Below are 25,333 nucleotides of genomic sequence, written 5' to 3' on the forward strand. Positions count from 1 at the left end.
CTCGACCTCGACCTGCCTCGACTCGAAGACCGAGGAGGCACTGAAGACAGCCGAGGCCAAGACTCAGACTCGCCGAGGGCTGATGCCTCGATGGATCTCGAGGTGCGCGGCCCCAGCAACCTACCCTGCCTAAAAGGGGAGTCTCTAGGTCGTTTATCTGACCGCCGCTTTGACGGCGAGGCGCACGTGGAACGGTGCCTCAACCGATGTCAGGCGGGCGGAGAAGCCTGCCTCGAGAGAGCAGGTGATGAATCACTTGAGGACAATCGGTGAGATCGACGCTGCTTGTCTCGGGGCCCCTTGGCGCGACGCTCAGGCTGGTTTACAGGGAGTGAAGTCGAGGTCGGGGCAAGCTGGGCCAAAACAGAGGAGATCTGCGTGGTCAAGCTAGCCTTGAGCATATCTTTGAACATCGGCATCAAGACCAATGGATTTGGTCGAACTGGTGCAGCAGTGCGCTCCAATAAGGGTGACCTCGAGGTAGACTATTCCCGTTTTGGAGGCACGCTTTGGAGGAGGTCTCATAGAGGCTGGCAGGACTGCACTTACTGCCTGGGATGCCAGAGACTCCAAGGAAGGCTTCTTCGGTAGCTGAGCTGAACCTGAGGGAGGAAGAGTAGACTTACCCGAGGCCGAGGTCTTAGCAGCCGGAGCCGCCGAGGACTTCGTAGCTGAGGGGAACTTGCTCAGAGTCGAGGCCTTCGAGGCCGAGGTCAAGACCGAGGCTGAGACCGAGGTCGAAACCGGGGTCAAGGTCTTGTCAGGCGGCTGATCCATGCCCCCGAAGATCTCAGCAAACTTGGCCTGCCGCCATCGAAGAGCCCGAGGCTGGAGTGGCAGTAGTCGGTAGGGTGGTCAAAACCCAAAAAGAGGATACATCAACGGTGCGGGTCGGTAATCGAGATCACCTGACCGCACTGCGTGCACATTTTAAACCCGGTAACAGGCCGGGACATAGGTAGAAGAAATGGCCGCAGCCGCATGAGGCCAAGCGGGCAGGCAGAAACCGGGTTCCCCCAGCAAAAATGTCAAAAGAAAAAATAATAAAAAAGGACTGTAGACGTGCTGCACAGCGACTCTGGTCAAAGAAAAACAACAAACAAAGCCGCGGTGCAAGAAGGCACTTAGGATCAATGGAGAGAAGAGAGACAGGGCTTTCTGGCTCCGCGGAAAACTAAGAACTGAGGCCACGTTGAGGAGACGCACCCCCTAGCTGAACGGGAAGGCACATGCGCAGGCCTAGCAAACTTTAAGATCTTCAATCAAGTTTGCTTGAAAAGCTGTCCGCGATGGGGCTCCGTGGATGACATCACCCACATGTAGAGAATATGCTGCCTGCTTGTCCTGGGATAATTTCCTTTTCGGAAGTTTAGTGCCGTGGCCGTCATTTTGGATCGATGTTTTGCCCCTGTGTTCAGGTTGAAGTGGATAATATTGTGATCACTGCTTTCTAGCGTCCCTTCTACTTTTACACCTTGTGCTGGTCCTCGTAGTCTATTTAGAATTAAGTCCAGTATTGCATTTCCTCGCAAATTTTAAGAACATAAGAAGTTGCCCCCGCTGAGTCAGACCAGAGGTCCATCTTGCTCAGCGGTCCGTTCCCGCGGCAGCCCATCAGGTCTAGTGCCTGAATAGTGATCCCTGATTAATTTTATAACTTACCTCTAATCCCATCCCTATAATCTACCTCTACTCTTATTTGTACCCCTCAATCCCTTTGTCTTCCAAGTACCTATCCAAAGCTTCTTTGAATCCCTGTAGCGTGCTCCTGTTTATCACATCCTCCAGTAGCGCGTTCCATGTATCCACCACCCTCTGTGTGAAAAAGAACTTCCTAGCGTTTGTTCTAAACTTCTCCCCTTTCAATTTCTCTGAGTGCCCCCTTGTACTTGTTGATCCCCTTAATTTGAAAAATCTGTCCCTGTCTATTTTTTCTATGCCCTTCATGATCTTGAAGGTTTCTATCATGTCTCCTCTAAGTCTCCGCTTTTCGAGGGAGAAAAGCCCTAGCCTTTTCAGTCTGTCAGTATATGAGAGGTCCTCCATACCCTTTATTAGCTTAGTTGCTCTTCTTTGAGCTCTCTCAAGTACCTCCATGTCCTTCTTGAGGTACGGCGACCAGAATTGAACACAGTACTCCAGGTGCGGGCGCACCATAGCATGATACATTGGCAGGATGACTTCCTTCTTTCTGGTCGTGATACCCTTCTTAATGATACCCAACATTTTGTTTGCTTTCCTTGAGGCTGTTGCACACTGCGCCGACGCCTTCAATGTTGTGTCTACCATCACTCCCAGGTCTCTTTCAAGGTCGCTCACCCCTAGTGCTGATCCCCCCATTTTGTAAGTGAATATCGGGTATTTTTTCCCCTATATGTATGACTTTGCACTTCCCTATGTTGAAACTCATTTGCCATTTTTTGGCCCATTCTTCCAGTGTTGTCAGATCTTTTTGGAGATCTTCGCAGTCCTCCATGTTATTTACCTTGCGATATAATTTGGTGCATTCCGCAAATTTAATAACCTCACATTTTGTTCCTGCCTCCAGGTCGTTAATGAATATGTTGAAAAGTAGCGGTCCCAGCACCAACCCCTGTGGAACTCCGCTCGTGACCCATTGCCAGTCTGATTAATGGCCCTTTACTCCAACCCTCTGTTTCCTGTCCACCAACCAGTTTTTGATCCATCGGTGGACCTCCCCTTGCACCCCGTGGTTCCATAACTTCCTTAGTAGTCTTTCATGTGGCACCTTGTCGAAGGCTTTTTGGAAGTCAAGGTAAATGATATCTATGGATTCCCCTTTATCCACCTGGCTGGTTACCCCCTCAAAGAAGTATAATAAGTTCGTGAGGCATGACCTGCCCTTGCAGAAGCCATGCTGGCTCGACTTTAGCTGCCCATAGTTATCGATGTGTTCACAGATGCTGTGTTTAATCAGTGCTTCCATCATCTTTCCCGGGACCGAGGTCAAGCTCATCGGCCTGTAGTTTCCTGGGTCTCCCCTTGAGCCTTTCTTGAAGATGGGCATGACATTTGCTATTTTCCAGTCTTCCGGAATCTCTCCAGTTTTTAAGGATAGGTTGCATATTTGTCGAAGTGGTTCAGCTATTTCGTTCCTTAGTTCCTTGAGTACCCTTGGGTGAATGCCATCTGGACCCGGTGATTTGTCGCTCTTTAGCCTGTCTATCTGCCAGAGGACACCCACCTTGCTTACCTCTAGTTGGACCAGATTTTCATCCTGCTCCCCCTTTACGATCTCCTCAGGTTCCGGAATGTTGGTTGTGTCCTCCCTCGTGAAGACTGACGTGAAGAACTTATTTAGCCTGTCAGCTATCTCCTTTTCTTCTCTTACCACTCCCTTTCTGTCCCCATCATCCAAGGGTCCCACTTCCTCCCTTGCTGGTTGCTTCCTCTTAACGTACCTGAAGAATGATTTGAAGTTTGTTGCTTCCCCCGCCAGTCTCTCTTCATATTCTCTTTTTGCTTTCCTAACCACTCAGTGACACTCCTTTTGGTGTTTTTTATGCTCCTTTTGGTTCTCCTCTGTTTTGTCCTTTTTCCATTTTTTGAATGATGCTTTCTCGTCACTTATTACCTTTTTTACTGCATTTGTTATTTTTTTTGCACCCTTTCCTGTACTTGGGGATGCACAGGTTCTGTGCTTCGTGCACTGTGCCCTTGAGTAGGGCCCACGCATTTTCTACGGAGTCCATCTTCCTTGCGCTGTCGTTGAGTTTCTTTCCCACCATTTTCCTCATGGCATCATAATTCCCTTTTTTGAAGTTAAGTGCAGTCGTTGTAGTTCTTTTTACCTTTGATGATCCAATCTCTAGCCTGTACTGGATCGTGTTGTGATCGCTGTTTCCTAGTGGGGCTAGTACCGCCACCTCCTTAGCGGGTCCCCCTAGTCCGTTGAGGATTAGGTCAAGAGTGGCATCACCCCGTGTTGGTTCCGTGACCAGCTGTTCCATGAAACAATCCCTCGTGACCTCCAGGAATTTGGTCTCCCTCATGCAGTTTGAGTGCCCAATACTCCAGTTTATTCCCGGGAAGTTGAAGTCTCCCATCACCACCACACTTCCGCTTTTGCATACCTGCCTCAGTTCAGCCTCCAGATCCTGGTCGATTTCTTCCGTTTGTCCAGGTGGGCGATAGTACAGACCCAATTTTGTGTCTGCTCCAGTTCCTCCTGGTAGCTTAACCCATAGTGATTCCAAGTCGCCCACCCTTACTGTTGTTTCCATCCTGGTTGAAGGTATGGATTCTTTTATGTATAACGCTATTCCTCCACCCTTTTTGTGTGACCTATCTCTCCTGTATAGTTTAAAACCTGGTAAAGCCACATCCCATTTATTGTCATCAGTCCACCACGTTTCTGTGACTCCAATTATGTCTAGTCCCTTTTTGCTGGCTAGGACTTCCAGCTCTCCCATTTTGGCCCTTAGGCTCCTAGCATTAGTGTATAAGCAAAGTACGTCCCGTTTGTTCGCCTTTCTTGCTGTTTTTCCTCGTGGTTTGGCGCTACTGGCGTCCCACTCGTGAGTAACCAGACCCCAAGCCTCGTCTCGGTCATCCTCCTCCTGTGGTGTGTCTGTTTCGTCATCAGCTTGTTTCCCTGTTTTTGGTTGTCCCTCTGGAATCCGTTGTTCTCTATTAGTGCTGCTTGCCAGTTTTATTCGTGCACTAGACCCCTGCATTTCTCCCTTAGGTTATTTTTCAAAAAGTTCCTACTCAGTCCTGAGCCCTCTTTTACAGTGTCCTTGCTCAATATCTTTGGCCTGTGTCTCCTGCATTGCGTCCTTAGGTTCTTTTTCCAAAAATTCCCTCTCAGTCCCGATCCCTTTTTTACAATGTCCTTGCTCCATGTCCATGGCTCTGGGCCCCTGTAATGCATCTTTAGGCCCTTGTTCCAAAAATTTCCACTCAGTCCCGAGCCCTCTTTTACAATGTCCTTGCTCAGTATCCTTACTTGATACTTTTGTCCGATGTGTCAGATCGACTGTCAGCTTTCCCCTCTTCCTCAGTTTAAAGCCAAATCTATGACGCTCTGGACATTGCATGCCAGCATCCTCGTCCCCGTCGTGCTGAGGTGCAGTCCATCTCTCCTGTAGAGCTTATTCTTTCCCAAGAAAGTTGTCCAGTTCAGTGCAAAAAGGAAACCCTCCTCTTCGCACCATCTCCTGAGCCAACCGTTTATTGCTTGTAGTTCGCTCTGCCTCCTTGCGTCCGCTCTCGGTACTGGCAGGATCTCCGAGAAGGCTACCTTCCTTGCCCTCAGTTTCAGTTTCCTCCTCCCCAGGATCCTGAACTGATCAGTTAGTGCAGTCCTGTTGTAGTCCCTCCTGCTGACGTCGTTGGTTCCAACATGGATTACTACAGCTGTCTCCTCCGTCTCGGCCCCTTCCAGGATCCTCTCAACTCTGTCGATGACGTCCTTCGTTCTTGCCCCCGGGAGACATGTCACTAGACGGTCCTCTCTCCCTTCAGCTATGTGACTGTCCACTCCTCTCAAGATTGAGTCTCCCACTACGATAGCAGATTTCCCCTTCCTCAACTGTCTCTCTGGTCTCAGGTCTGTGTCGGTGGCGCAGTCCTCAATTCCCTCCTCCGGGTTCTGTCGGGTCTCCTCCTCATCTGCCTGTCAAGATTCTCCGCAAGGTCCTACTCCCATGGTGTCTGGTGGATTCTGTCGTCCACCTGTTGGTTCCCTCCTGATGAGCTGGTGGTCCCGTGCCTCCACCATCCTGCAGGCCTCCTCGATGAAATTCTCGAGCTCTCTAACTTGTTCTGTGATGTGTTCCACTCTGGCGGTGTCCTCCGTTGCCCAGCATTGGTCCTCTATCGTGCAGAGTTCCCTCCAGCTCCTGTACTCGAACCTGCAATCTCCCGACCTCCTTCTTCAGGCTATCCAGTTCCTGGCATCGACTGCATATGTACGCCCGTCTCCCGGAGGGGAGGTAGTCGTACATATGACATTCGATGCAGTATACTGGGTAGCTTTGCTGTGTTCCTACAGCCTCCATTACTTCTTTCTCGTTCCTATGTCCCACAGTGTGTATGGTGGTGCCTGGCGCGCAGCTAGCTGAAAGAGTAGAGAGAGAAGAGAGAAATGAGTATAGAAGAGGTACCTGTGGTTTATTTTCAAGAAGTTAAATGTCGTTGCTGGGCTGCCCGGTCTTCTGACTCCTTCTCAAGGCTCCTTCGCAAAGGCGCTCCCGCTAAGGCGAGCGCCTTTGCCGCGCGCCGAACGGCTGCGCACCGTTGGCTCCTCCCCTTTTATGGGGGAGTTTGGCTGGTGATGTCGGGGGTGGGCGGAGCTATCTCTCGCCTCTTCCCCATGGCTCCGCTTTGTCTGGGTTCGCCCCTTGGCTCTCCTCCCCTGCTTTCAGCTCCGCTCTCCGGTTGCCTGCTTTTAACCCTCTCACTCTGTCCGCTCCGCTCTCTGTCTCCTCTCTCTTGACCGCTTTTAACCTCCTCTCTCTGTCCGCTCCGCTCTCTGGCCACCTGCCTCAGTCTGCACCGTTCTCAGCCCTCTGTTCTCCTCTCTCTGCTCGCTTTCCGATTCCTCAAACCCCGCAACTTCCTCCACTGCCTGCCTGCCTCGTGGTTTGGGTTGCAGTTCAGCACAGCACCTCCTAGCTTCCCCTTGCTGCAATGACTTTTCCTTGACAAGTTGTTCCAGTAAGCAATCGCCTACAGCAGGGGTGTCCAACCTGTGGCCCGAGGGCTGCATGCGGCCCAGTGAAATATTTTATGCGACCTTGGTCGAGGGCGATGCATTGTTTTACTCTTCTGCCCCTTGGTGTTTACCGTCTTGCCGGCTCCCTCCTCTGTCTTGCTGCAGCATTTGCGCAGCCCAAGAAACATTTTTTAAGGCCAATGTGGCCCAGGGAAGCCAAAAGGTTGGACACCCCTGGCCTACAGCATCCAGGAACTTGGTCTCCCTACTGCAGCCGGAGGTGCCTATGTTCCAGTCTATCCCCAGATAATTGAAGTCACCCATGATAACTTCGTTGCCTCCCTTGCAGTTGCGTTTAATCTCGTCTGTCATTTCTCCATCAATTTCTTCGGATTGCCCTGGAGGTCGGTAGTAAATTCCGATCTTTGTTTCTGTTCCATTTGTTCCCGGAATTTTGACCCATAGAGACTCTACCTTTTTTTTCGTTTCCAGCATGTTCTCTCCAGTAGACTCAATTCCCTCTTTGACGTATAGGGCAATACCATAGCTTGTATCCCGGTAGCACAGTGGCCCAGACGTTTTCCTCGTTCCACCATGTTTCCGTGATGCTGATGATGTCGAGGTTATCTTTTTGTGCTATAGCTTCCAATTCCCCCATCTTATTCCTTAGGCTCCTTGCATTCGTGTACATACACTTGAGTTTGCGGCCTTTATCGCTTTGAAGTTTACACAATTTTTTTCTACTTATTTTATATATGGATCTCCAGGTTTGAACTATGGACTTGACTTGTACTTGGGGGACTTAATTTTTCTGACTGGAATACTATTATAGTGACTTATTTTTCTACCATGTTATATATCTGTACAAGAGTTTATTGCCTGATTCTGTAAACGCATAACTACAAATAAATGTTTTAAAAAACTGCACATAACTAATATGATCATAGTACATAAGGTTAGGCATCAGACCTCTGCTGCTGACTTTTCTGCCTTCTGGTTTGTCGGACAGTTGAAAGACTTTTGGCCTTCTCTGGAGGCTCCAGCTCCAGGCTCAGCTGTTCAGCATCAACTGAAATCTGAAAGCACACAGACACATTGTTGATATTAACAATGATGAAAAAAACAAATCATTTTAATGACTGAATTAATGATTGTACAAAGTTTAGCACGATTGGATGAAATTCAGATATATTTGCTCTTGAAGCATCACAAGAAACTATCTTACCTGCTTAAGAGTGTTTTAAATGTACATCATCAATACAAAGTGTACCAGTTCATAGGGACATCTTAACTAGTTTTTCCTAGCAATGTGAGTTACAGGATGCACTTTAAAAACTGCTTCACTGGGATACTTTGCTTGCACTTTTAAGCAATGCAAGAGTGCCACACAAGACAATTCATTTTTTTTATGAGGCCTAGCACTTATTCTGAAGCTTCAAAGAAAGAAATCTGCTCCTCCTGAGATTAGCGTGTTGTGGTTAAGGGCTTGATATTTTTTATACAGTTTGTTTGGTTTTTTTTTACTGGGGACAACATGCTTATTTATTTCACAGCATTCTCCAAGGAAAGAGGAGTAAAAAGAAAAGAGTATACATGCACAGCTTACTCCTTTGAAGACACTGCTCACTGTCTGTGCACAGAGAGGATTCTTGCAGTTTAACAGTAAGTCAAAGAGCACTCCCAGAAGCTTCTGCTGTATCTTTCCTTCTTTTATGGAAGCAAAGAACTGCTTGGTGAACTACAAGAGACAAAAATCAGCACTCAGAGAGGATACAGAACATAGGAACAATATCCACAGTGAACAACACACTTCTCTATAATAAAGGGAGAAATACCGGTCAGTAACAGCCTCTGAGTGTACAGTTCTGATACATACCCTACAATTCCAGTCTCAAGCATGCTGCCATATGAAAAGATGGTGCAACTCCTAAAGCTGTCCTTGCAGTTTACTACCTATACTGAGGTGTATAATGACAATAACTGAAATGGGAGCAAAAGGCATTTGTGTGCCACCTATCATGTCAGTGACTACTGTATGAACACACATGTCAGTGGCATAAAAGACCTCTAGAGAGTAGACTTTTCCTTCTGTAGTTTTAGCTCTGATGGGTGGGGTGGAGGGAGGGAATGACGAAGCCTATAAAGTAACACTTTAGAAGGGAACCGTAAGAAAATAAGAATATAAGAAAAGCCATGTTGAGTCAAATCAAAGTCCATAGAGTCCAGCATTCTGTCCAACAGCGGCAAATATGGGTCACAACCATCTGACAAATTCCAAAAAGTAGATTTTTGTCCCCTAGTTCATTTCTAAGGATAAACAATAACTCTCCCAAATCTGTCTTTAATTTTTTTATGGATTCTTTCTCCTGGAATTGTCCAAGCCTCTTTTGAATCCTGCTACATTGGCCACTATGACCAAATTCTCCAGCAACACATTCCACAGCATAGTTATGAGCTGCATAAAAAAATCTATGATTTGTTTTCAATCTGCTGGTTATTAGCTTCACAAAGTGTTGTTTGATAAGTTATACTGTTCCCTATTTAACTGTTCCACATCATTCATAACTTCCATCATATGCCTTGAGTCATCTTTTCTTCAACATGAAAAGACCTAACCTATTTTATTTTTCTTTATAAGAGAGGTATCACCTGCACACCTCAACTCTACTAGGCAAAGTCCATTATTTTGTACGTCAGTGCTATTGGAATGCTAGCCCAGCAACTTGGTCTCACTTTTATCATTCTCATCACCCTTTGAAATTTTTCTTTTTATTTAAATTTCTTTATTCGTTTTTTCATATTACAACAAGTGTATCAGAAAAATACATATAATCTTATAAACACACACTTGATTTTCCTTCATGAATACTTTAAGTACAATATATCATATTTTTATAATGTTTTAGATATGTAAATCATTTAATATGTATGACAAATATAAATAAAATAAAAAAGCCCCCCCCAAGCCCTCCCTTCCTATTTCAGAAAATCTAACCTAATACTTCAAAATGCATTAATTAATTCATACATATTGTGAGGTAAATAAAATAATACCCACCCACATCCCCACTTAACAAATCTCTTATTATGGGAAAATGTTATTAATCATTACAAAAATCTGCTAATGGTCTCCAAATCTTCAGAAATTTACCAAAATATCCTTTCTGTGTTGCTATTGTGCGCTCCATTTTATATATGGCATACCGAATTCCACCAAAAGTTATAACTTAATCTGTCATAATTTTTCCAGTTACATGTTATTTGTTGAATTGCTACTCCAGTTAATATGAATAAAAGTTTATTATTATGTGACAAAATTTGACTTTTGCTCTCATTGTTGTACCAAATAAAATAGTATCATAAGTCAAGGCTACTGGATTGTCCATCATCCTATTTATTTGAAGCCAAATTGATTTCCAAAATAATAATATATATGGACAATAGAATAAAAGATGATCTAATGTCCCAGCCTCAAGATGACAGTGCTAACATTTATTAGACTTAGAGCTATCTAATTTTTGTAAATGAACAGGGGTCCAAAAAGCTCTATGCAAAAGAAAAAACCATGTTTGTCTCATAGATGCTGATACTGTACATCTTATCCTCCAATTTTTCTTATTGCTCTGTACTCAGATGTAGCAACCAGAACTGCACAGAGTACACTCAAGGTGTATGGATGAATCATAGACCTATACAGAGACATAATGATATCTTAAGTTTTATTCTCAATTCCTTTTTGGATTATCCCTAACATTTTATTTGTTCAATTTAGCAGCTGTGCCATGCTGGGCTGAAAATTTCAACTTATTAGCCACTATCACTCCAAAATGGGGTTTTTTTTAGATACTGACTTCTAACTTGGAACGCAGCATTTTTTAAAAATTTGTAGTTGGGATAACCCCCTGACACCCCCGATCACCAGCAGAAGGGTGCCCAACCCCCTCCTGCCAGAGGACACCCCCCCAGAACCCCCCTTGCGCAAACACACACACACACCCTGCGGACCCCCCATAACCTCCCCCTCCCAACTAACTTCTAATTGTTGGCTGGCTGGACAGGTCTTGCTACCGTCCAGCCGGCCTGCCTCGTCGAAATGAGGCAGGCCCGCCCCTTTCCGGCCCGCCCCTTTCCGGCCCATCCCCGCTCAGCCTAAGGCCTGATTGGCCCAGGCTCTAGGAGGACGGGGGACACAGGCGGCCGCTATACCTATCACGGCAGGGAGATCCCTTGCCGCGATAAGCATAGCGGCCGCGTCTACTTATTGTAAGCGCCTCTCGCTCTACTAGGGAGACGCATAGGGCCGCCCAGATTCGCCTAAGGCCCATAGGCGAGCTTAGACAGTCTTGCAGGCTTCCCTAGGCTCCTGGAGGCGCCTTCAATATAGGCGGCCTGCCTGGGGAACATTTTTTTTAAAAACATGCATCCCGATTGGCTGATTAGACTTTGCAGAATCCAGACCATAGTGCTCATGGTCACTGGTAGGCTAAGACACACATGCATATTGATATACATTCAGAAATTAATCTGTTCCTAGGACACTCACCATCACCCAGCACATCTTCTCTGATTATTTCCTTCTGCTTTGAGTAGAAGCATTTAGTAACATAGACATGCCTTAAGCATCATAGTGGTGTAACTTTTGTAAATCTATTTTTTTGTCTGCTAGAGGTATGATCCCAAGTTGGCCTTCCTTACAAAATGGGGGAAAAATGTTTACATTTGCAATGTTGTGTACTTCTTCCCTGTGGTACTTACTTGGCCAAGTGCTGTGATTTGGATGGTTGGCAGCCCATGGTGGAGTGCCTTCATGGTCTGTAATGCTGTGATGAATAGCTCCAGGCTGTGAGGTTCCTTACTCAGGAGCCCTGCTGAGCGTGGGTGAAACTTCTGCAGGAGAAGGTGCAGCAGAATAGCTTCATCCTTCAGTATCATCATGGGCTCATCCTTGACTCTCTCTAGCAGTCTACCTATTGTAGGCAGCAACTGGGACAGCACAGCCTGTAGAGACAAGTCATATTCATCTGTTGAAAATGTATGCATACCAGTAGGCCTAGAGATATTAAAACCTGATTTTCTTTGAATCCATTTAAGAGTGCTGTAACTCAGAGGCACAGCTATCATGAAAAATTATGGCCCTCAAAATTCTTTGGAAGCTTTTTCGCCACTATTTAAAAGTTTTATATACATAGGTCCTTAAACAGAAAACACGACAAGGCTTTTCATTACTAAAGTTTTGCAGCGGTCAGGTAACAAAGTGCTGTTTAGGTGAAATGTTGAGTGACTTACTTGAAGGAAGATGCACTATCACCACAGCACCTTTACTATTAAACTAAACTTTAAATTTGTATACCCCATCATTTCCATAAAGATAGAGCTCGGCACGGTTTACAGGTAATTCAATAAATGAGGGAAGGACATAATAAGAAATTAGAGGTTATGAAGAGGATAGCTAGCTTTACATTTTAAATAGATAGCTTTATGTTTTGGAGAAAATCCAGGTTTTCAGATGCTTTCGGAATAATTGGAATGAGCCTAGGTTCCGCAGAGGAGCAGGGAGGTTATTCCAAAGCTCAGTGAATTTGAAGAAAAGGGATTTCCCTAATGTACCTGCATACATGACGCCTTTTAACTAGGGGAAAGATAGTTTGAGTATGTGGGCGGATCTGGTAGTGTCAGGTCTCGAAGAATTCCAGGATAGTGGGATTAGGGGAGGAAGAATGCCATGTAGGATCTTGAAAATTAGGCAGGTACATTTAAAGTGAATCCTAGAAATCACCATAAGCCAGTGAAGTTTTGACTGAAGCGGGGAAACTGAATTTGCTTTTTGCGAAGATCAACCTAGCTGCAGTGTTCTAGATCCACTGAAGATACTACACAATTTCAACTGTATGAACATAAGGAGCAGACAACCTATTAACATGAATTCCTCCTGAAGAAAGATGGCAGTCAAACTGTTTTTGATCTTTGCCTATATTACTATATTACACATACATATGAAAAATCTGCAAAGGTACCTGAAATACGAACATGAACCCTAATCCAATCTTTCCCTCCCTCTATAAAAGCTTTCATTTAGTTACACATCTTGTCAGGAGATCTACAAAAACATATGCCAGGAAATGCACTGCAATTTTTGGCAAAAACATGGTAAAACAATATATATACAGTATATTTATAATTTTAGTTTAGACTCCTTCCTTCCCCTATAGACCAGTTCTAGTTTGCACCATAGAACCAAGACAGTCTGCTAAGGGCTAGATTCACTAAACACACTGATCGTGTTTGCGAGTGTTTCCCGACCTGATTCACTAACCTTGTGGCCAATCAATCTCCGACCCAATCCAATCCACTCATGCAAATGAGGGGAAATGGCATGCAAAGTAGGAAGGCAACGATTCAGTAAACTGAAGAAGGAACACCAATTGGGCTTTCTGATCAAAAAAGAAGCGACTTCAGAGGACCAGTCGCTCACATCCTTGCCGAATGTCCTGCTCTCTGCTGCCCTGAAATCCCAATGTTAAAAAAATAAAACCAACCAAAATAAAACATTTAAACAAATCTCCTGCTCTCTGCCGCCCTTCCCTGCAATGCAAACTTGTGGTTTTAACCTGCTGGTTAAAAGCATGTTGTATTCCTGGCTGTAGCGGGGCTCTGGCTAAAGCATGTTCTGTTCCCCCCCCCTTTGTTTTGCCCTCGCTTGTGTGGAGAGCAAGCGCAGACCGCATCTACAGGCAAAGAAGGCCTGCGCATGCAACGGGATTGCTCTGCAGCGATCCGTGGGGTCGGTGTGGGGTATGCCTCCGATTGGGTTCATTTGCATAAGGACTGGTAGTGAATTGGTCGCCCAGCCATGGATCACCCACGGATTGGTGAGTTTAGTGAATCCAGCCCTAAGTGTTTTAATCCATACTTATCCAGCCACTCCTGATCTGGTGATAATCCAATTTCATCACATACAAAAAGATGTCAAAAGGACCAGAGAGATTGGATGAAGAAAGGGGAAAGCAAATTAATAATAACACATACAACATAAAAGAAGAGTTTATGGAGTTGCCAAAAGTGTTAGCATTAACAGGTCTACATTTTAAATCACATACTTGTACCTGATCATTGCAGACTTGTGCAGTAAGCTTCTTGCAATTCTACTATAGGATTTTTACAGTATTTCTATTGGTCATAAGTTTGCCTAGTATACTTAGAAAGCTCTGCTAGATACACACCTCACCGTTCACCTCTTGAAGCACTTTCATCAAGACCTTTGCCACAAAGGAAGGACATTTGGGAGACTGCATGCAATTCAGCAGCTGCCGCAAAGCCTCTGCTAATCTCTGGCTGGATTTCTGTTTACTTGCTGTTTCCAGATCCTCAAATAAACTGCTGAATGCCTGGTGTATAAAACAAAGAAAGAGGAAGCATAACCTGAAGAATTAATGGGAACCCTCCCCCCCCAAAAAAAAAAAATCTGTCACTAGAGTGAGAAAGAGTGTGAGGTTTCATTCATAGCCAAACATCATGGGACAAATTTCTTTGCAAGTACAGAAGTCAAATAAACAGAAACTTTTGAGTTAATGGGAAAAGTGCAGCGCAAATTTCAAGCAATTGTATTTTAGACAAGTCCTTCTAGGTCAGACTCAGGAAATAAGACTCTTGAGCTCATTGTTGTGCCTGATGAGCTGCATAATAGCATAGAACTAGTTGCTAAGTGTCAGATCTTGCAGTTTGCATAGAAGCAGGAGTACCTGGCTGATGAAAGCAGGATCTGCTATGATTTCCTCAGTCATCTGTAGTAGATTCTGTATTACAGGGTGGAAAGGAGACTCCGTCACTGTGCCGAGAGACTGCAGGCAGCCAAGAGCACCGCGTCGTACCTCCCGCACAGGACTCCGCAGATTAGCCAGCACTGAAATTACTACTGTATCCCCAAAAAAGAACAAATTACTGGTGAGAGAGGAAGGTGGGGGGGGGGGGGGTGAAAGTTTTCTCACATTAAGAGCTAATTTGTCCATTGCAAAATTATGAGGCAGGTGATCCACCTGGAACAGCCATGCTAATCATTTAAGAATATAGCTCTCAAAAACAGAAAAAAGATTCTAGCTTCTATATTGCATGTTTTTGGCATAGTAGTTTTTCTGCTTCAGACTGCAGCATACACAAGCTCTTAGCACTCATGCTCAAGGAGGATTTTAGGTGGTACTTTCTTATGTTTATTCTACTGATCTAACAGAGAATATTTTGTACAACCCACATCACACTAAGCATGCCTGACAGATTTCTTGAAGGCAAGGGCACAAACATATGGGAGCACAACTCTCACTACCAAGACCCAGTACCTGGAGAGGAGGCAGAAGCAAGCTGCTTTTGCTTCGCTGGAGCCTGAGATGCAAGCACCACATGGCCAATGTACAGTGCTTGAGTCTGCAAGAGGGCAGACACTGTGCAGCCCAGTAGATCTGACAGGCTATAGTTATATGTCCACAAGATGGAGAGGAATCCAAGCAGATCTTCCGGTTCTTCCAGATGTACCTTACCAAAGAGATAACAATGATAGATATATGATTATAGGTAAACTTAGATTAGAGGTAAATCTTACTAGTATACCTCACTTCTCCCCTTATTTCCATTCCTCCTCAACTGCTGCTGTTGCTTCAAGTTTCAAGTTTTTATTTTGATTTGATGATTCGCTTATTCAAATTTGCTAAACGAGTTACAATAAAAAAGCTTCCAAAGTGCTGAGAGAATGACACGGGGACAGATTTTTCCCCATCCGTGCAGGAACTCATTTTCACGTTCTGTCCTCGCGAGCTCTTTTCCTGTCCCTGCCCCATCCTCATCTGCACAAGCCTCAAATATTTTAAAATCATAAGTTTTCGAGGCTTGTGTAGTTAAGGCAGAGCTTACAAGAATAGGGCAGTTACAGCAACAAAACTTACAGGAATGGGAGTGAGCACCACAGTAAATGGTAGCTTAGCGACTGAGCTCCGCAGCCCAGCACACTAAAAAGCTTCTATTTCTATTGCCTTCGGGCATCTGAGGTCCCACCGACTTAGCTGACTGAGCTTGCGAACGATGTCTGCTTCCAAAACCGGCAAACGTAAGAATGTGGAGCCAATATCGCCGCAGAAATCTTCTGCTGCGAAGGATGAAGGTGACACGTTGCAGACTGTCATGACGGAACTTCGCGCCATGCGGGAGATTCTGGCGGCCACTAACCAAAACACGGAGGACATAAAATCTGACCTCGCCTCCCTCACAATTGAAATGGCGGTTTGTCGCTCTCGTCTGGACGTGGCCGAACAAAAGATCGAGGTGAACGAAACAAATATAAAATCCTTGCAGCGCCAATTTAAAAAAATCAACATACTGGAGCAGGAGCTTGAAGATGCCCAGAACCGCTTTCGACGGAACAACTTGCAGGTTCTGGGCATTCCGGAGGCGAGGGAAGGCAAGGATACAATTACCTTTCTACAGATGCTGTTTCCAAAACTTCTTGGCACTGAGTTTAAACATGAATTGGAAATTGACCGCGCTCACCGGGTGCCGACGCATAAGATTGACGTGGGGGCCAAATATCCGCGGCCTATAGTGGCCCGTCTGTTGCGCTATACACAAGTGATGAAGATCATGCGACGAGCGAAGCTGCAGCATCCGTTGAAATTTGAGGGTCATAACATCCTCATAGTTCCAGATCTTGCTAAACAGACTGCCAAGAGGAGAAAACAGCTCTTAGAATACAGACCCAAACTAAAGCACATCAGAGCTAAATATGGCATGTTTTACCCTGCCACCCTCAGAGTCACCTTCAATAACACCACCAGAAATTTTACTCATCCTCACGAGCTGGTGGATTATTTGGAGTCTCAAGCTCCAAGCTCTATAGACTCTACTTAGTCACAGTATGTCTATTCTATTGCTGGTTATATTACTGTTTATAGTCTCATTGGATATCCCTACTGTGACTATATTAATGATATATAGTTTGCTAGACATCTGCCTGTGTTATGCAACTTTACCATAGCATTGTTAATTAGCTTGCACTGCAGTTATCTCTGAATCTGCTCTGTGGCCTTTCTTTCATACTACCCACTTTTCAGTATGTCTGGGCTGTGTTGAGCGGTTCGCTGTCTGCCTTTGTGGCCTCACTATCCCTGTCTATTTTTGCTGACCCTGACTCTGTTAATTCTTCCTTTACCTGGTATGACAGATCCTTCTGGATTTCATTTCTCTGTTACTATTATGATCTTACTTTTGTTCTTAATTCTGAATATGTGCAATTGTATGCGTGCTTCTATGTCCTTTGTTCTTGTTCTCTCTTGGATACAAGCTATTATTCAATTGCTGACATGCTATAATCTCTGCCCTGTATACCTTATGGGTGTTGCTCTTATTCCAACATGTTACTTTACTGTATTGGCAATTTATATCCAGGATCAATGGTACATTGATGCTTTCAGAGTCTGTTCTTCTTTATTTTTGTGTCCTCATTGCATATCTACTATTAATAAGTCTGCACTATACTCTACTTTCAAGCATTGTGATTGATTCACAGGGAAGATTTGTGATATTAGAATGTGTAAATGTGCACCATACTTATCCCAAGTGTAGACTTGGTAGATAAATTTAATGTTCTTTCTGATTTAATATGACACTTACGTTCTGTTCCCTTAATGTGAAGGGACTCAATAATCCTCTTAAACAACAAAAAATTTGCGAATATATCTCCCGTCTGCAACCTGATATAGCCCTAATTCAGGAAACCCATCTATCAGCTAAAGATTCCGTTAAATTACACCTGTCCTGGGCTCTCCCAATTCTATATTCTCCTGCTGTAGATAAAAAGAATGGAGTTATGGTCATTATTAAACGAAGGCAGGATATTAAATTGATATCTCACTCCACAGATTTACTAGGCAGATGGATTAAATTTCAATTGGATATTAATGGCATATTTCTCACTTGCCTTAATATATACGCCCCCAATGCTGATATACCTGATTTCTTTAATGACTTGTCCATACAGCTCTCTGCTTCCCCTGACAGCCTGTATCTCATAGGAGGGGACTTCAATCTTATACTTGACCCAATCAGTGACCGTAAGTCTCATGCTCCGTATAAAAAATCCCGATCTTGGTATAAACTACATGAGTTGATTAATCATTTTGATTTAGTAGACCCCTGGAGAATTACTCACCCTACGGATAGTGCTTTTACATTCTACTCACCACCGCATTCAACATACTCTCGTATTGATTATTTTTTAGTGAGCGCTGCTATGTCCACATCTCTCTCCTCTGCTACAATTAGGGAAATCGCAATTTAGACCATGCGGCCATATTTTTGTGCTTACATAATGTTACTAAAATTACTCCATATAAACAATGGAGATTTAATAACTCTTTACTTCTTGAAATCGAGTTCAAGGAGCATATATCTACTGCAATAACTGATTTCTTCATATTTAATAGTCCCACTTCCACTGACTGGGTAAATTTATGGGATTCTTTTAAGGCGTTTATTAGGGGTGAAATTATATCGAGAGCGGCATATATGAAACGTGAGCGATTACGAAACACAGAGGAATTGGAATTTAAGATCAAAACTGCTGAGGAATTCCATGTGGCTCATCCTGCTGATTTTGATGCTCTGATGCGCCTCCGATCACTCAGGGTGGAATATAATGCACTTTTGAGCAAATCGGCTTCACATACGCTATTGCTCAAAAATGCTTCTTATTATACGGATAATAATCGATGCGGACATCAGTTGGCTCAATATCTGAAAGGGAGATCTGCTAAAATTTTTGTTGCCGCTCTGCACTGTGACAATAATTGTGTTGTTACTGACTCTGCAGATATAGTGCCACATTTCCATGCCTATTACTCCCATCTCTACTCCTCGGAAGTCAGAGACTCCGCCACTACGATGCAATTTCTGCAATCCCTTCCTCATACGCCAATCTCAGTGTCGTAACAACAAGACCTCTCACGTACCTTAAGTAGTACTGAAATAGAGGTTGCTATTAGACAACTGGCTAACAACAAAGCTCCCAGACCGGACGGTCTAAGGCCGGAATTTTACCGTGCATTCTTACCTCAGATATTATCTCATATTCACACCTTCTTTGCGTCTATTATTCAGTCTGGTAAAATTTCAGGGTCCTTCACAGAGGCGACTATAATTGTTCTCCCCAAGCCAGATAAATCCCCTTTATTGGTTTCAAATTACAGGCCTCTCTCCTTAATTAATACTGATGCCAAGATTTTTGCAAAAGTTATAGCAAACCGATTAATTCCTAGTATGCATTATATTATTTCACCGGATCAAACGGGTTTCATTTCGGGGCGTCTTTCCAGTGAGAACACTAGATTATTGGCTGATGTCATACATCAAACAGGCATTCACTCTGAACCATTACTGATCAAGGGTTTAGACGCTGAAAAAGCTTTCGATCGGATAGAATGGAACTATATCTTCCAAGTTTTACAATGGTATGGGTTCCCATCTTATTTTACATCAATGATAAAGATACTTTACACCTCACCCACAACTAAATTGTTTATTAATGATATTTATTCTGCCCCCTTCCATCCCAATAGAGGCACTCGGCAGGGTTGTCCACTGTCTCCTTTCCTTTTTGACATCGCCCTTGAACCTCTATTAACGGCAATCCGCACGTGTTCTAATATTACGGGGTTCCGTACACCCTTGGCTCATGTTAAATTGTCGGCTTACGCTGACGATATCCTTTTATATGCAACTCCACCTTCTATCCCCTTTATTCTTGATTTGATATCCACATACTCTACTATATTGGGATATAAGCTTAACTTATCCAAAACCGAAATTATGCCACTTCATTGCCCTGACATCAAAGAGGCTCTTGCTAAATATGGGTTCACATGGTCTTCCACTAAAATTAGATACTTAGGAATCTACTTTGGCCCAACATTAGAGGATACAATCACATATAATCTAGACTTCCTGATCTCCAAAATCAAACGCCTTACGTCCCAATGGTCACCTCTCAAGCTTACTTGGTGGGGACGTTTAGATACTATAAAAATGATGCTTGTCCTGGTAATTAACTATATTCTTTCCATGTTGCCTAGCCTGCTCCCGAATTTGGAATACAAGAAAATTGAAAGAACTTTAATTTCCTTTCTTTGGAATGATAAAACTCCTAGAATTAGTATCCAAAAACTTAAATGTACTAAACAGAATGGAGGGGTAAACTTTCCTAGTGTATATGACTATCATTTAGCTTTTCTCTTGCGTCAAAGCATGGTGTGGAATTATCCCTCTCAACTCACATGTATTCCCCTCTGGGCTACTTTAGAATCGAGAGGTGATTCCCTATGCTTAAAACATGCTGCTCCTATGCTATGACACACAGATTTAGAACATCACCCGGTGATACACACCACTCTCACTGCTATTAGGTCTATAGGCCGACTGATGGAGACACCATGGGCTTCCTCATTATCTGCACCAATATGGAACAATCCTGTATTCAAGATTCAGCACAAAATGGTCTCATGGAAATTGTGGCAGGCACATGGTATATGGAGTATATCTCATTTGTTTGATGGCCATACCTGGTTTTCATTTGAAGACATTTGTAGAAAACACAATTTGCCCCCTTCACAATTTTTCAGGTGGCTTCAGCTGACCCATTGTATCGAAAAGATATTGAAAACTGGTGCATATGCGTTGGATATGCCTTCATACTTTGCAGCATGTTTCTCTATTGCAGCCTCGGGGAAGGCTGCTTCTAAATGGTACAAATTACTCCAAAACTATAAATTTACCCCTGATAGATCTATGCAGGAAGTGTGGCACAGAGAGCTTTCTATTGAACTAGATGAGTCTACATGGGCTCACTTATGGGAATCTGCTGGTAAAGCCCTACACTCCTCTTCTATGCTTCAATCTGCATACTTCTTATTACATAGAGCGTACTGGATACTTTGTAGATTAGCTAAATTAGACCCCTCTACATCGAAATTATGCTGGTCTTGTAAACTGTATGAAGGTTCCCTAAGACACATGATCTTTGATTGTCCGCTGCTGGGTCAATTTTGGAAATCGGTTTGGTCAGACATATGTAGAATACTCCATATCAAAGAAAACTTATCCTATGCTATTCTCATTCTTGGTATGTATGCTTTTAAGTCTCCCATTACGGATACTGAAGGTATCTTAAGAACATAAGCAGTGCCTCCGCCGGGTCAGATCATAGGTCCATCCTGCCCGGCAGTCCGCTCCTGCGGCGGCCCAAACAGGTCACAACCTGTCTGAAAAACCAGAAGGGGCTCCCTTGCCACCTTGGTTTCTCATTGAAGTCCTATCTTCCCATCGTAGTCCTAACCCTCCGGTCTTGCACATGCACGACCTGTTGGGTTTCTATACTTATTACCTGGTTAGCTTTCTATACTTGTGTTACATCCCAGCTCCTCCCTCAGTATCCCACGATCCCTTTATCCCTCAGGAATCCGTCCAATCCCTGTTTGAATCCCTGTACCGTACTCTGCCTGATCACTTCCTCCGGTAGCGCATTCCAAGTGTCCACGACCCTTTGGGTGAAAAAAAACTTCCTTGCATTTGTTTTGAACCTATCTCCCTTCAGTTTCTCCGAATGCCCCCTCGTACTTGTTGTCCCCTTCAGTCTGAAGAATCTGTCCCTATCCACCCTCTCTATGCCCCTCATGATCTTGAAGGTCTCTATCATATCTCCCCTGAGCCTCCTTTTTTCCAGAGAGAAGAGCCCCAGCCTATCCAACCTCTCGGCGTATGGGCAGTGTTCCAGCCCTTTTACCAGTTTCGTTGCTCTCCTTTGGACTCTCTCAAGTACCGCCATGTCCTTCTTGAGGTGTGGCGACCAATACTGAATGCAGTATTCCAGATGTGGACGCACCATCGCTCGATACAATGGCATGATGACTTCCCGCGTCCTGGTTGTTATGCCCCTCTTTATGATGCCCAGCATCCTGTTGGCTTTTTTTGAGGCTGCTGCGCACTGTGCAGATGGCTTCAGTGATGCATCCACCAGCACACCCAAGTCTCTCTCAAGTCTGCTGTCCCCCAACAATGCCCCCCCCAATTTACTTCGAGCCCTTCTCCTGTTAGCTTTACGGACCATTTTCTCCAATTGGAAAACTTTGGATGCTGTTTCGCATGCTATTTGGTGGTCCAATCTTAATATAGTTGTTAAATATGAATTGCTGTATGCTCATAAAGTGGGCTCATTACACCGTTTTCATGATGTTTGGGATCCTGTATTGCATTATTGCTATCAATGTGTGTAACATCCCTAGGATTGCTTTGACTGTTTCTGCTGTATCGTACTTTTATATCACCTATTGGTAACACCCAATCACTTGATTCTATTTTTGTATGTATCCTCCTTCATTTATACATATTATTGCACAAGTATGTAACGAATCTCTTACTTATATGATCTGTTTTTTCCTATTCCCACTTTGATACAGATGATGGATGACCTATTCTTTGAATCTTGTGGTTGAAGTTCTGTTTTGTTTTGATCTATATTGAACTTAAAAAAAACAAAACTTACAGGAATGGGATGGGGAAATTGAGTTCCTGTGGGGACGGGAACAAATTTGTCCCCGTGTCATTCTCTATGAAGTATTTCAGCAATAGCACCTTATCCCACAGATAGTTAATAAAAGCAAGTATGAGAACATTACCTTCAAAAAAAACGCTCAACAGCTGCCTGAAGTTACCCACATTGCTCCCCTCGTTGGCTCCAGAAATTATGACATCAAATAGGTTCACAAGTAGGCGCAGATAGTCTCGAGATGGCTCATCCAGAATTTCTGGGTTCCAGCTCTGCTTACCTATGCCAAGAGCATCAGAATAAATGCTTAATCTAGGAGAACTCTACTTCTCATCTACCTCAAAACATAGCAGTGCAAAGAATCAAGCCAGCCTATAGCCTCAGATATATAACACTAGCACCACTGGATCACAACAGCCTTCTGTAGTAATTTAAGAAAACAAAAATATTCAAGGCTAAGAAATAATTTGAGCACCAGTAAAAAGATGTTTGTAGTAAGGAAGAAAAAAAACACCTCAACTTTTTGTTGCTTATTTCTTTCTTTTTGCTTAAATATATTTTATTAACATCAAAAAATGCAATGTACAAATAATAAGATCAACAACAAACTGCATAAACATATGCAAACTAAACAAAAGTTCAAAGGGCATGATATATTTTTCTCACCTTCCCATTACTGTCTGATCTAACAGCATGTAAGAAAAGAGTAAAGAGAATAAAACAATGACTCAGGTTGCTCCTTCTCTGCAGTCATCAAGAAACACAGTCATGACATTTTAAATCACACCCCCACCCTCACCCCATATTCCTAAATACCGGGCTGCATCTGTGGGATATAAAATCAAAACACAATAAACAGGCAAAATGACAATCAAATGTTCAGTAAAACACTTAGGAGCAGGAGTGGATTTTCAGGTGGGAAACAATAGCGCCTTTAGAATTAAATCGGGAGGTGGAATAGCAAGTGTTTCTGGGTTAATAAGGTGGTTGTCTAATAAACAGGGAATAGTTGGATTGTATTACGGATGTAGCAGTTTAGTAATGCTTCTACTAGGGCAGGGGTAGGCAATTCCAGGCCTCGAGAGCCACAGGCAGGTCAAGTTTTCAGGATATCCACAAAGCACAGTTATTTACCGTAACAGTTGTTATCTAGGGACAGTTGTTATCTAGTCTCTCATATGGGTGACGCCATCCACGGAGCCCTGATGCGGATAGCCTGGCAAGCAGACATGCTTGTTGAAATGTGGAAGTTTTGAGTCAGCCGCACCATGCATGCACGAGTGCCTTCCCGCCCAGCGCAGGGCGAGTCTCCTCAATTCAGATAGCTAGCAGAGAAACCAACCAGGGGAGGTGAGTGGGTTGTGAGAATAGCTGCCTGCTGTCCCTGGATAAAGCACAGTTACTTACCGTAACAGGTGTTATCCAGGGACAGCAGGCAGATATTCTCAACATGTGGGTGACGTCATCTACAGAGCCCCCTAGCGGATGTTCTCGCAAGCAGACTTGCTTGAAGATCTTCAAGCTTGCGAGTGAACCGCACATGCGCAACTGCCCCTTCCGCCCGACCTAGGGCATGCGTCTCCTCAGTGAGGCCTCAGTTCAGATAGCTAGCAAAGAAGCCAACCCGGGGAGGTGAGTGGGTTGCGAGAATATCTGCCTGCTGTCCCTGGATAACACCTGTTATGGTAAGTTACTCTGCTTTATCCCAGGACAAGCAGGCAGCATATTCTCAACATGTGGGAGACCTCCAAGCTAACCAGAATGGGATGGTGGGAGAGTTGGCAATTTAGGAGAACAGATTTTGCAAAACTGACTGGCCAAAATGGCCGTCCCGCCTGGAGAAAGCATCCAGACAGTAGTGAGAGGTGAAAGTTTGAACCGAGGACCAAGTGGCAGCCTTGCAGATTTCCTCAATTGGAGTAGAGCGGAGGAAAGCAACAGATGCCACCATCGCTCTGACCTTGTGGCCTATGACTCAACCCGGCAGGGAGAGACCAGCCTGAGCGTAACAAAAAGAGATACAAGAGGCCAACCAGTTAGAAATGGTCCGCTTAAAAACAGAACGCCCCAAGCAATTAGGATCAACAGAGATGAGCAGCTGTGGAGCAGTACGATGAGCAGCAGTGCACTTCAGGTAGAAAGCCAGTGCATGCTTACAGTCAAGGGAATGCTGAGCCACCTCTCCAGGATGAGAATGGGGCTTTGGAAAAAACACAGGGTGAAAATCCGTAACAACCTTAGGCAAGAATTTAGGATGGATACGGAGAACCACCTTATCATGATGTAAGACAGTGAAAGGCGGGTCCGCCACAAGGCCTGAAGCTCATTGACCCGACGGGCACAAGGGAGGGCAATAAGAAACACAACCTTCCAAGTGAGAAACTTCAAGTGAGCCCGCGTCAGTGGCTCAAAAGGAGGCTTCATCAAGTCAGCAAGGACCACGTTGAGATCCCAAACCACAGGAGGAGGTTTCAGGGGCGGATGAATGTGAAAAAGGCCCTTCATGAAGCGGGAAACCACAGGATGAACAGAGAGAGGTTTCCCATCAATGGGCTGATGAAAAGCTGCAATGGCACTAAGGTGGACTCGAATCGATGAGGACTTGAGTCCAGCGCCAGACATGGACAGTAGATAGTCCAGAACACAAGATAAGGAGGCAGACTGCGGGTCTAGGTGCAGCTCAGCACACCAAGAAGAAAAACGGGACCACTGTTGATGGAAACACTGGCGAGTGGACTCCTTCCGAGAGGCTTCCAGGACATCCAGCACTGACTGGGAGAACTGGAACGAGGGCATTAAGTCTCGAGGAACCAAGCTGTTAAGTGCAGAGACTACAGGTTGGGATGAAGTAGAGATCCCTGACTCTGCGTAAGCAGAGAAGGAAAACCAGGCAGAAGAAGAGGCTCCCTGGAACTGAGCTGCAGCAGAAGGGAGAACCAGGGCTGTCAGGGCCACCGAGAAGCTATCAGAATAAGGGTGGCATGCGTGGACTTGAGCATGACAAGAGACTTCAGAATCAGAGGGAATGGAGGAAACGCATACAGAAACAGGTTCGTCCAATCCAGAAGGAAGGCATCCTC

At 44.4% G+C, this 25,333-nt stretch overlaps 1 protein-coding gene across 1 annotated transcript in view; it reads right to left on the minus strand.

The window, feature by feature from the left end:
* The window catches only part of HEATR1 (HEAT repeat containing 1), a 693,629-nt gene that overhangs the window by 321,417 nt on the left and 346,879 nt on the right, over positions 1-25,333 (minus strand). Inside the window, exons 19-25 of the mRNA XM_033935556.1 lie at positions 22,379-22,533; positions 15,010-15,202; positions 14,419-14,591; positions 13,900-14,064; positions 11,435-11,677; positions 8,286-8,417; positions 7,649-7,755 (exon numbers count right to left, since the gene is read on the minus strand). Coding sequence (XP_033791447.1) covers positions 7,649-7,755; positions 8,286-8,417; positions 11,435-11,677; positions 13,900-14,064; positions 14,419-14,591; positions 15,010-15,202; positions 22,379-22,533 — 1,168 coding nt within the window. The remainder of the gene's footprint in view (positions 1-7,648; positions 7,756-8,285; positions 8,418-11,434; positions 11,678-13,899; positions 14,065-14,418; positions 14,592-15,009; positions 15,203-22,378; positions 22,534-25,333) is intronic.

Source organism: Geotrypetes seraphini, chromosome 3 (genome assembly GCF_902459505.1).
Source record: "Geotrypetes seraphini chromosome 3, aGeoSer1.1, whole genome shotgun sequence".
NCBI lineage: Eukaryota > Metazoa > Chordata > Amphibia > Gymnophiona > Dermophiidae > Geotrypetes > Geotrypetes seraphini.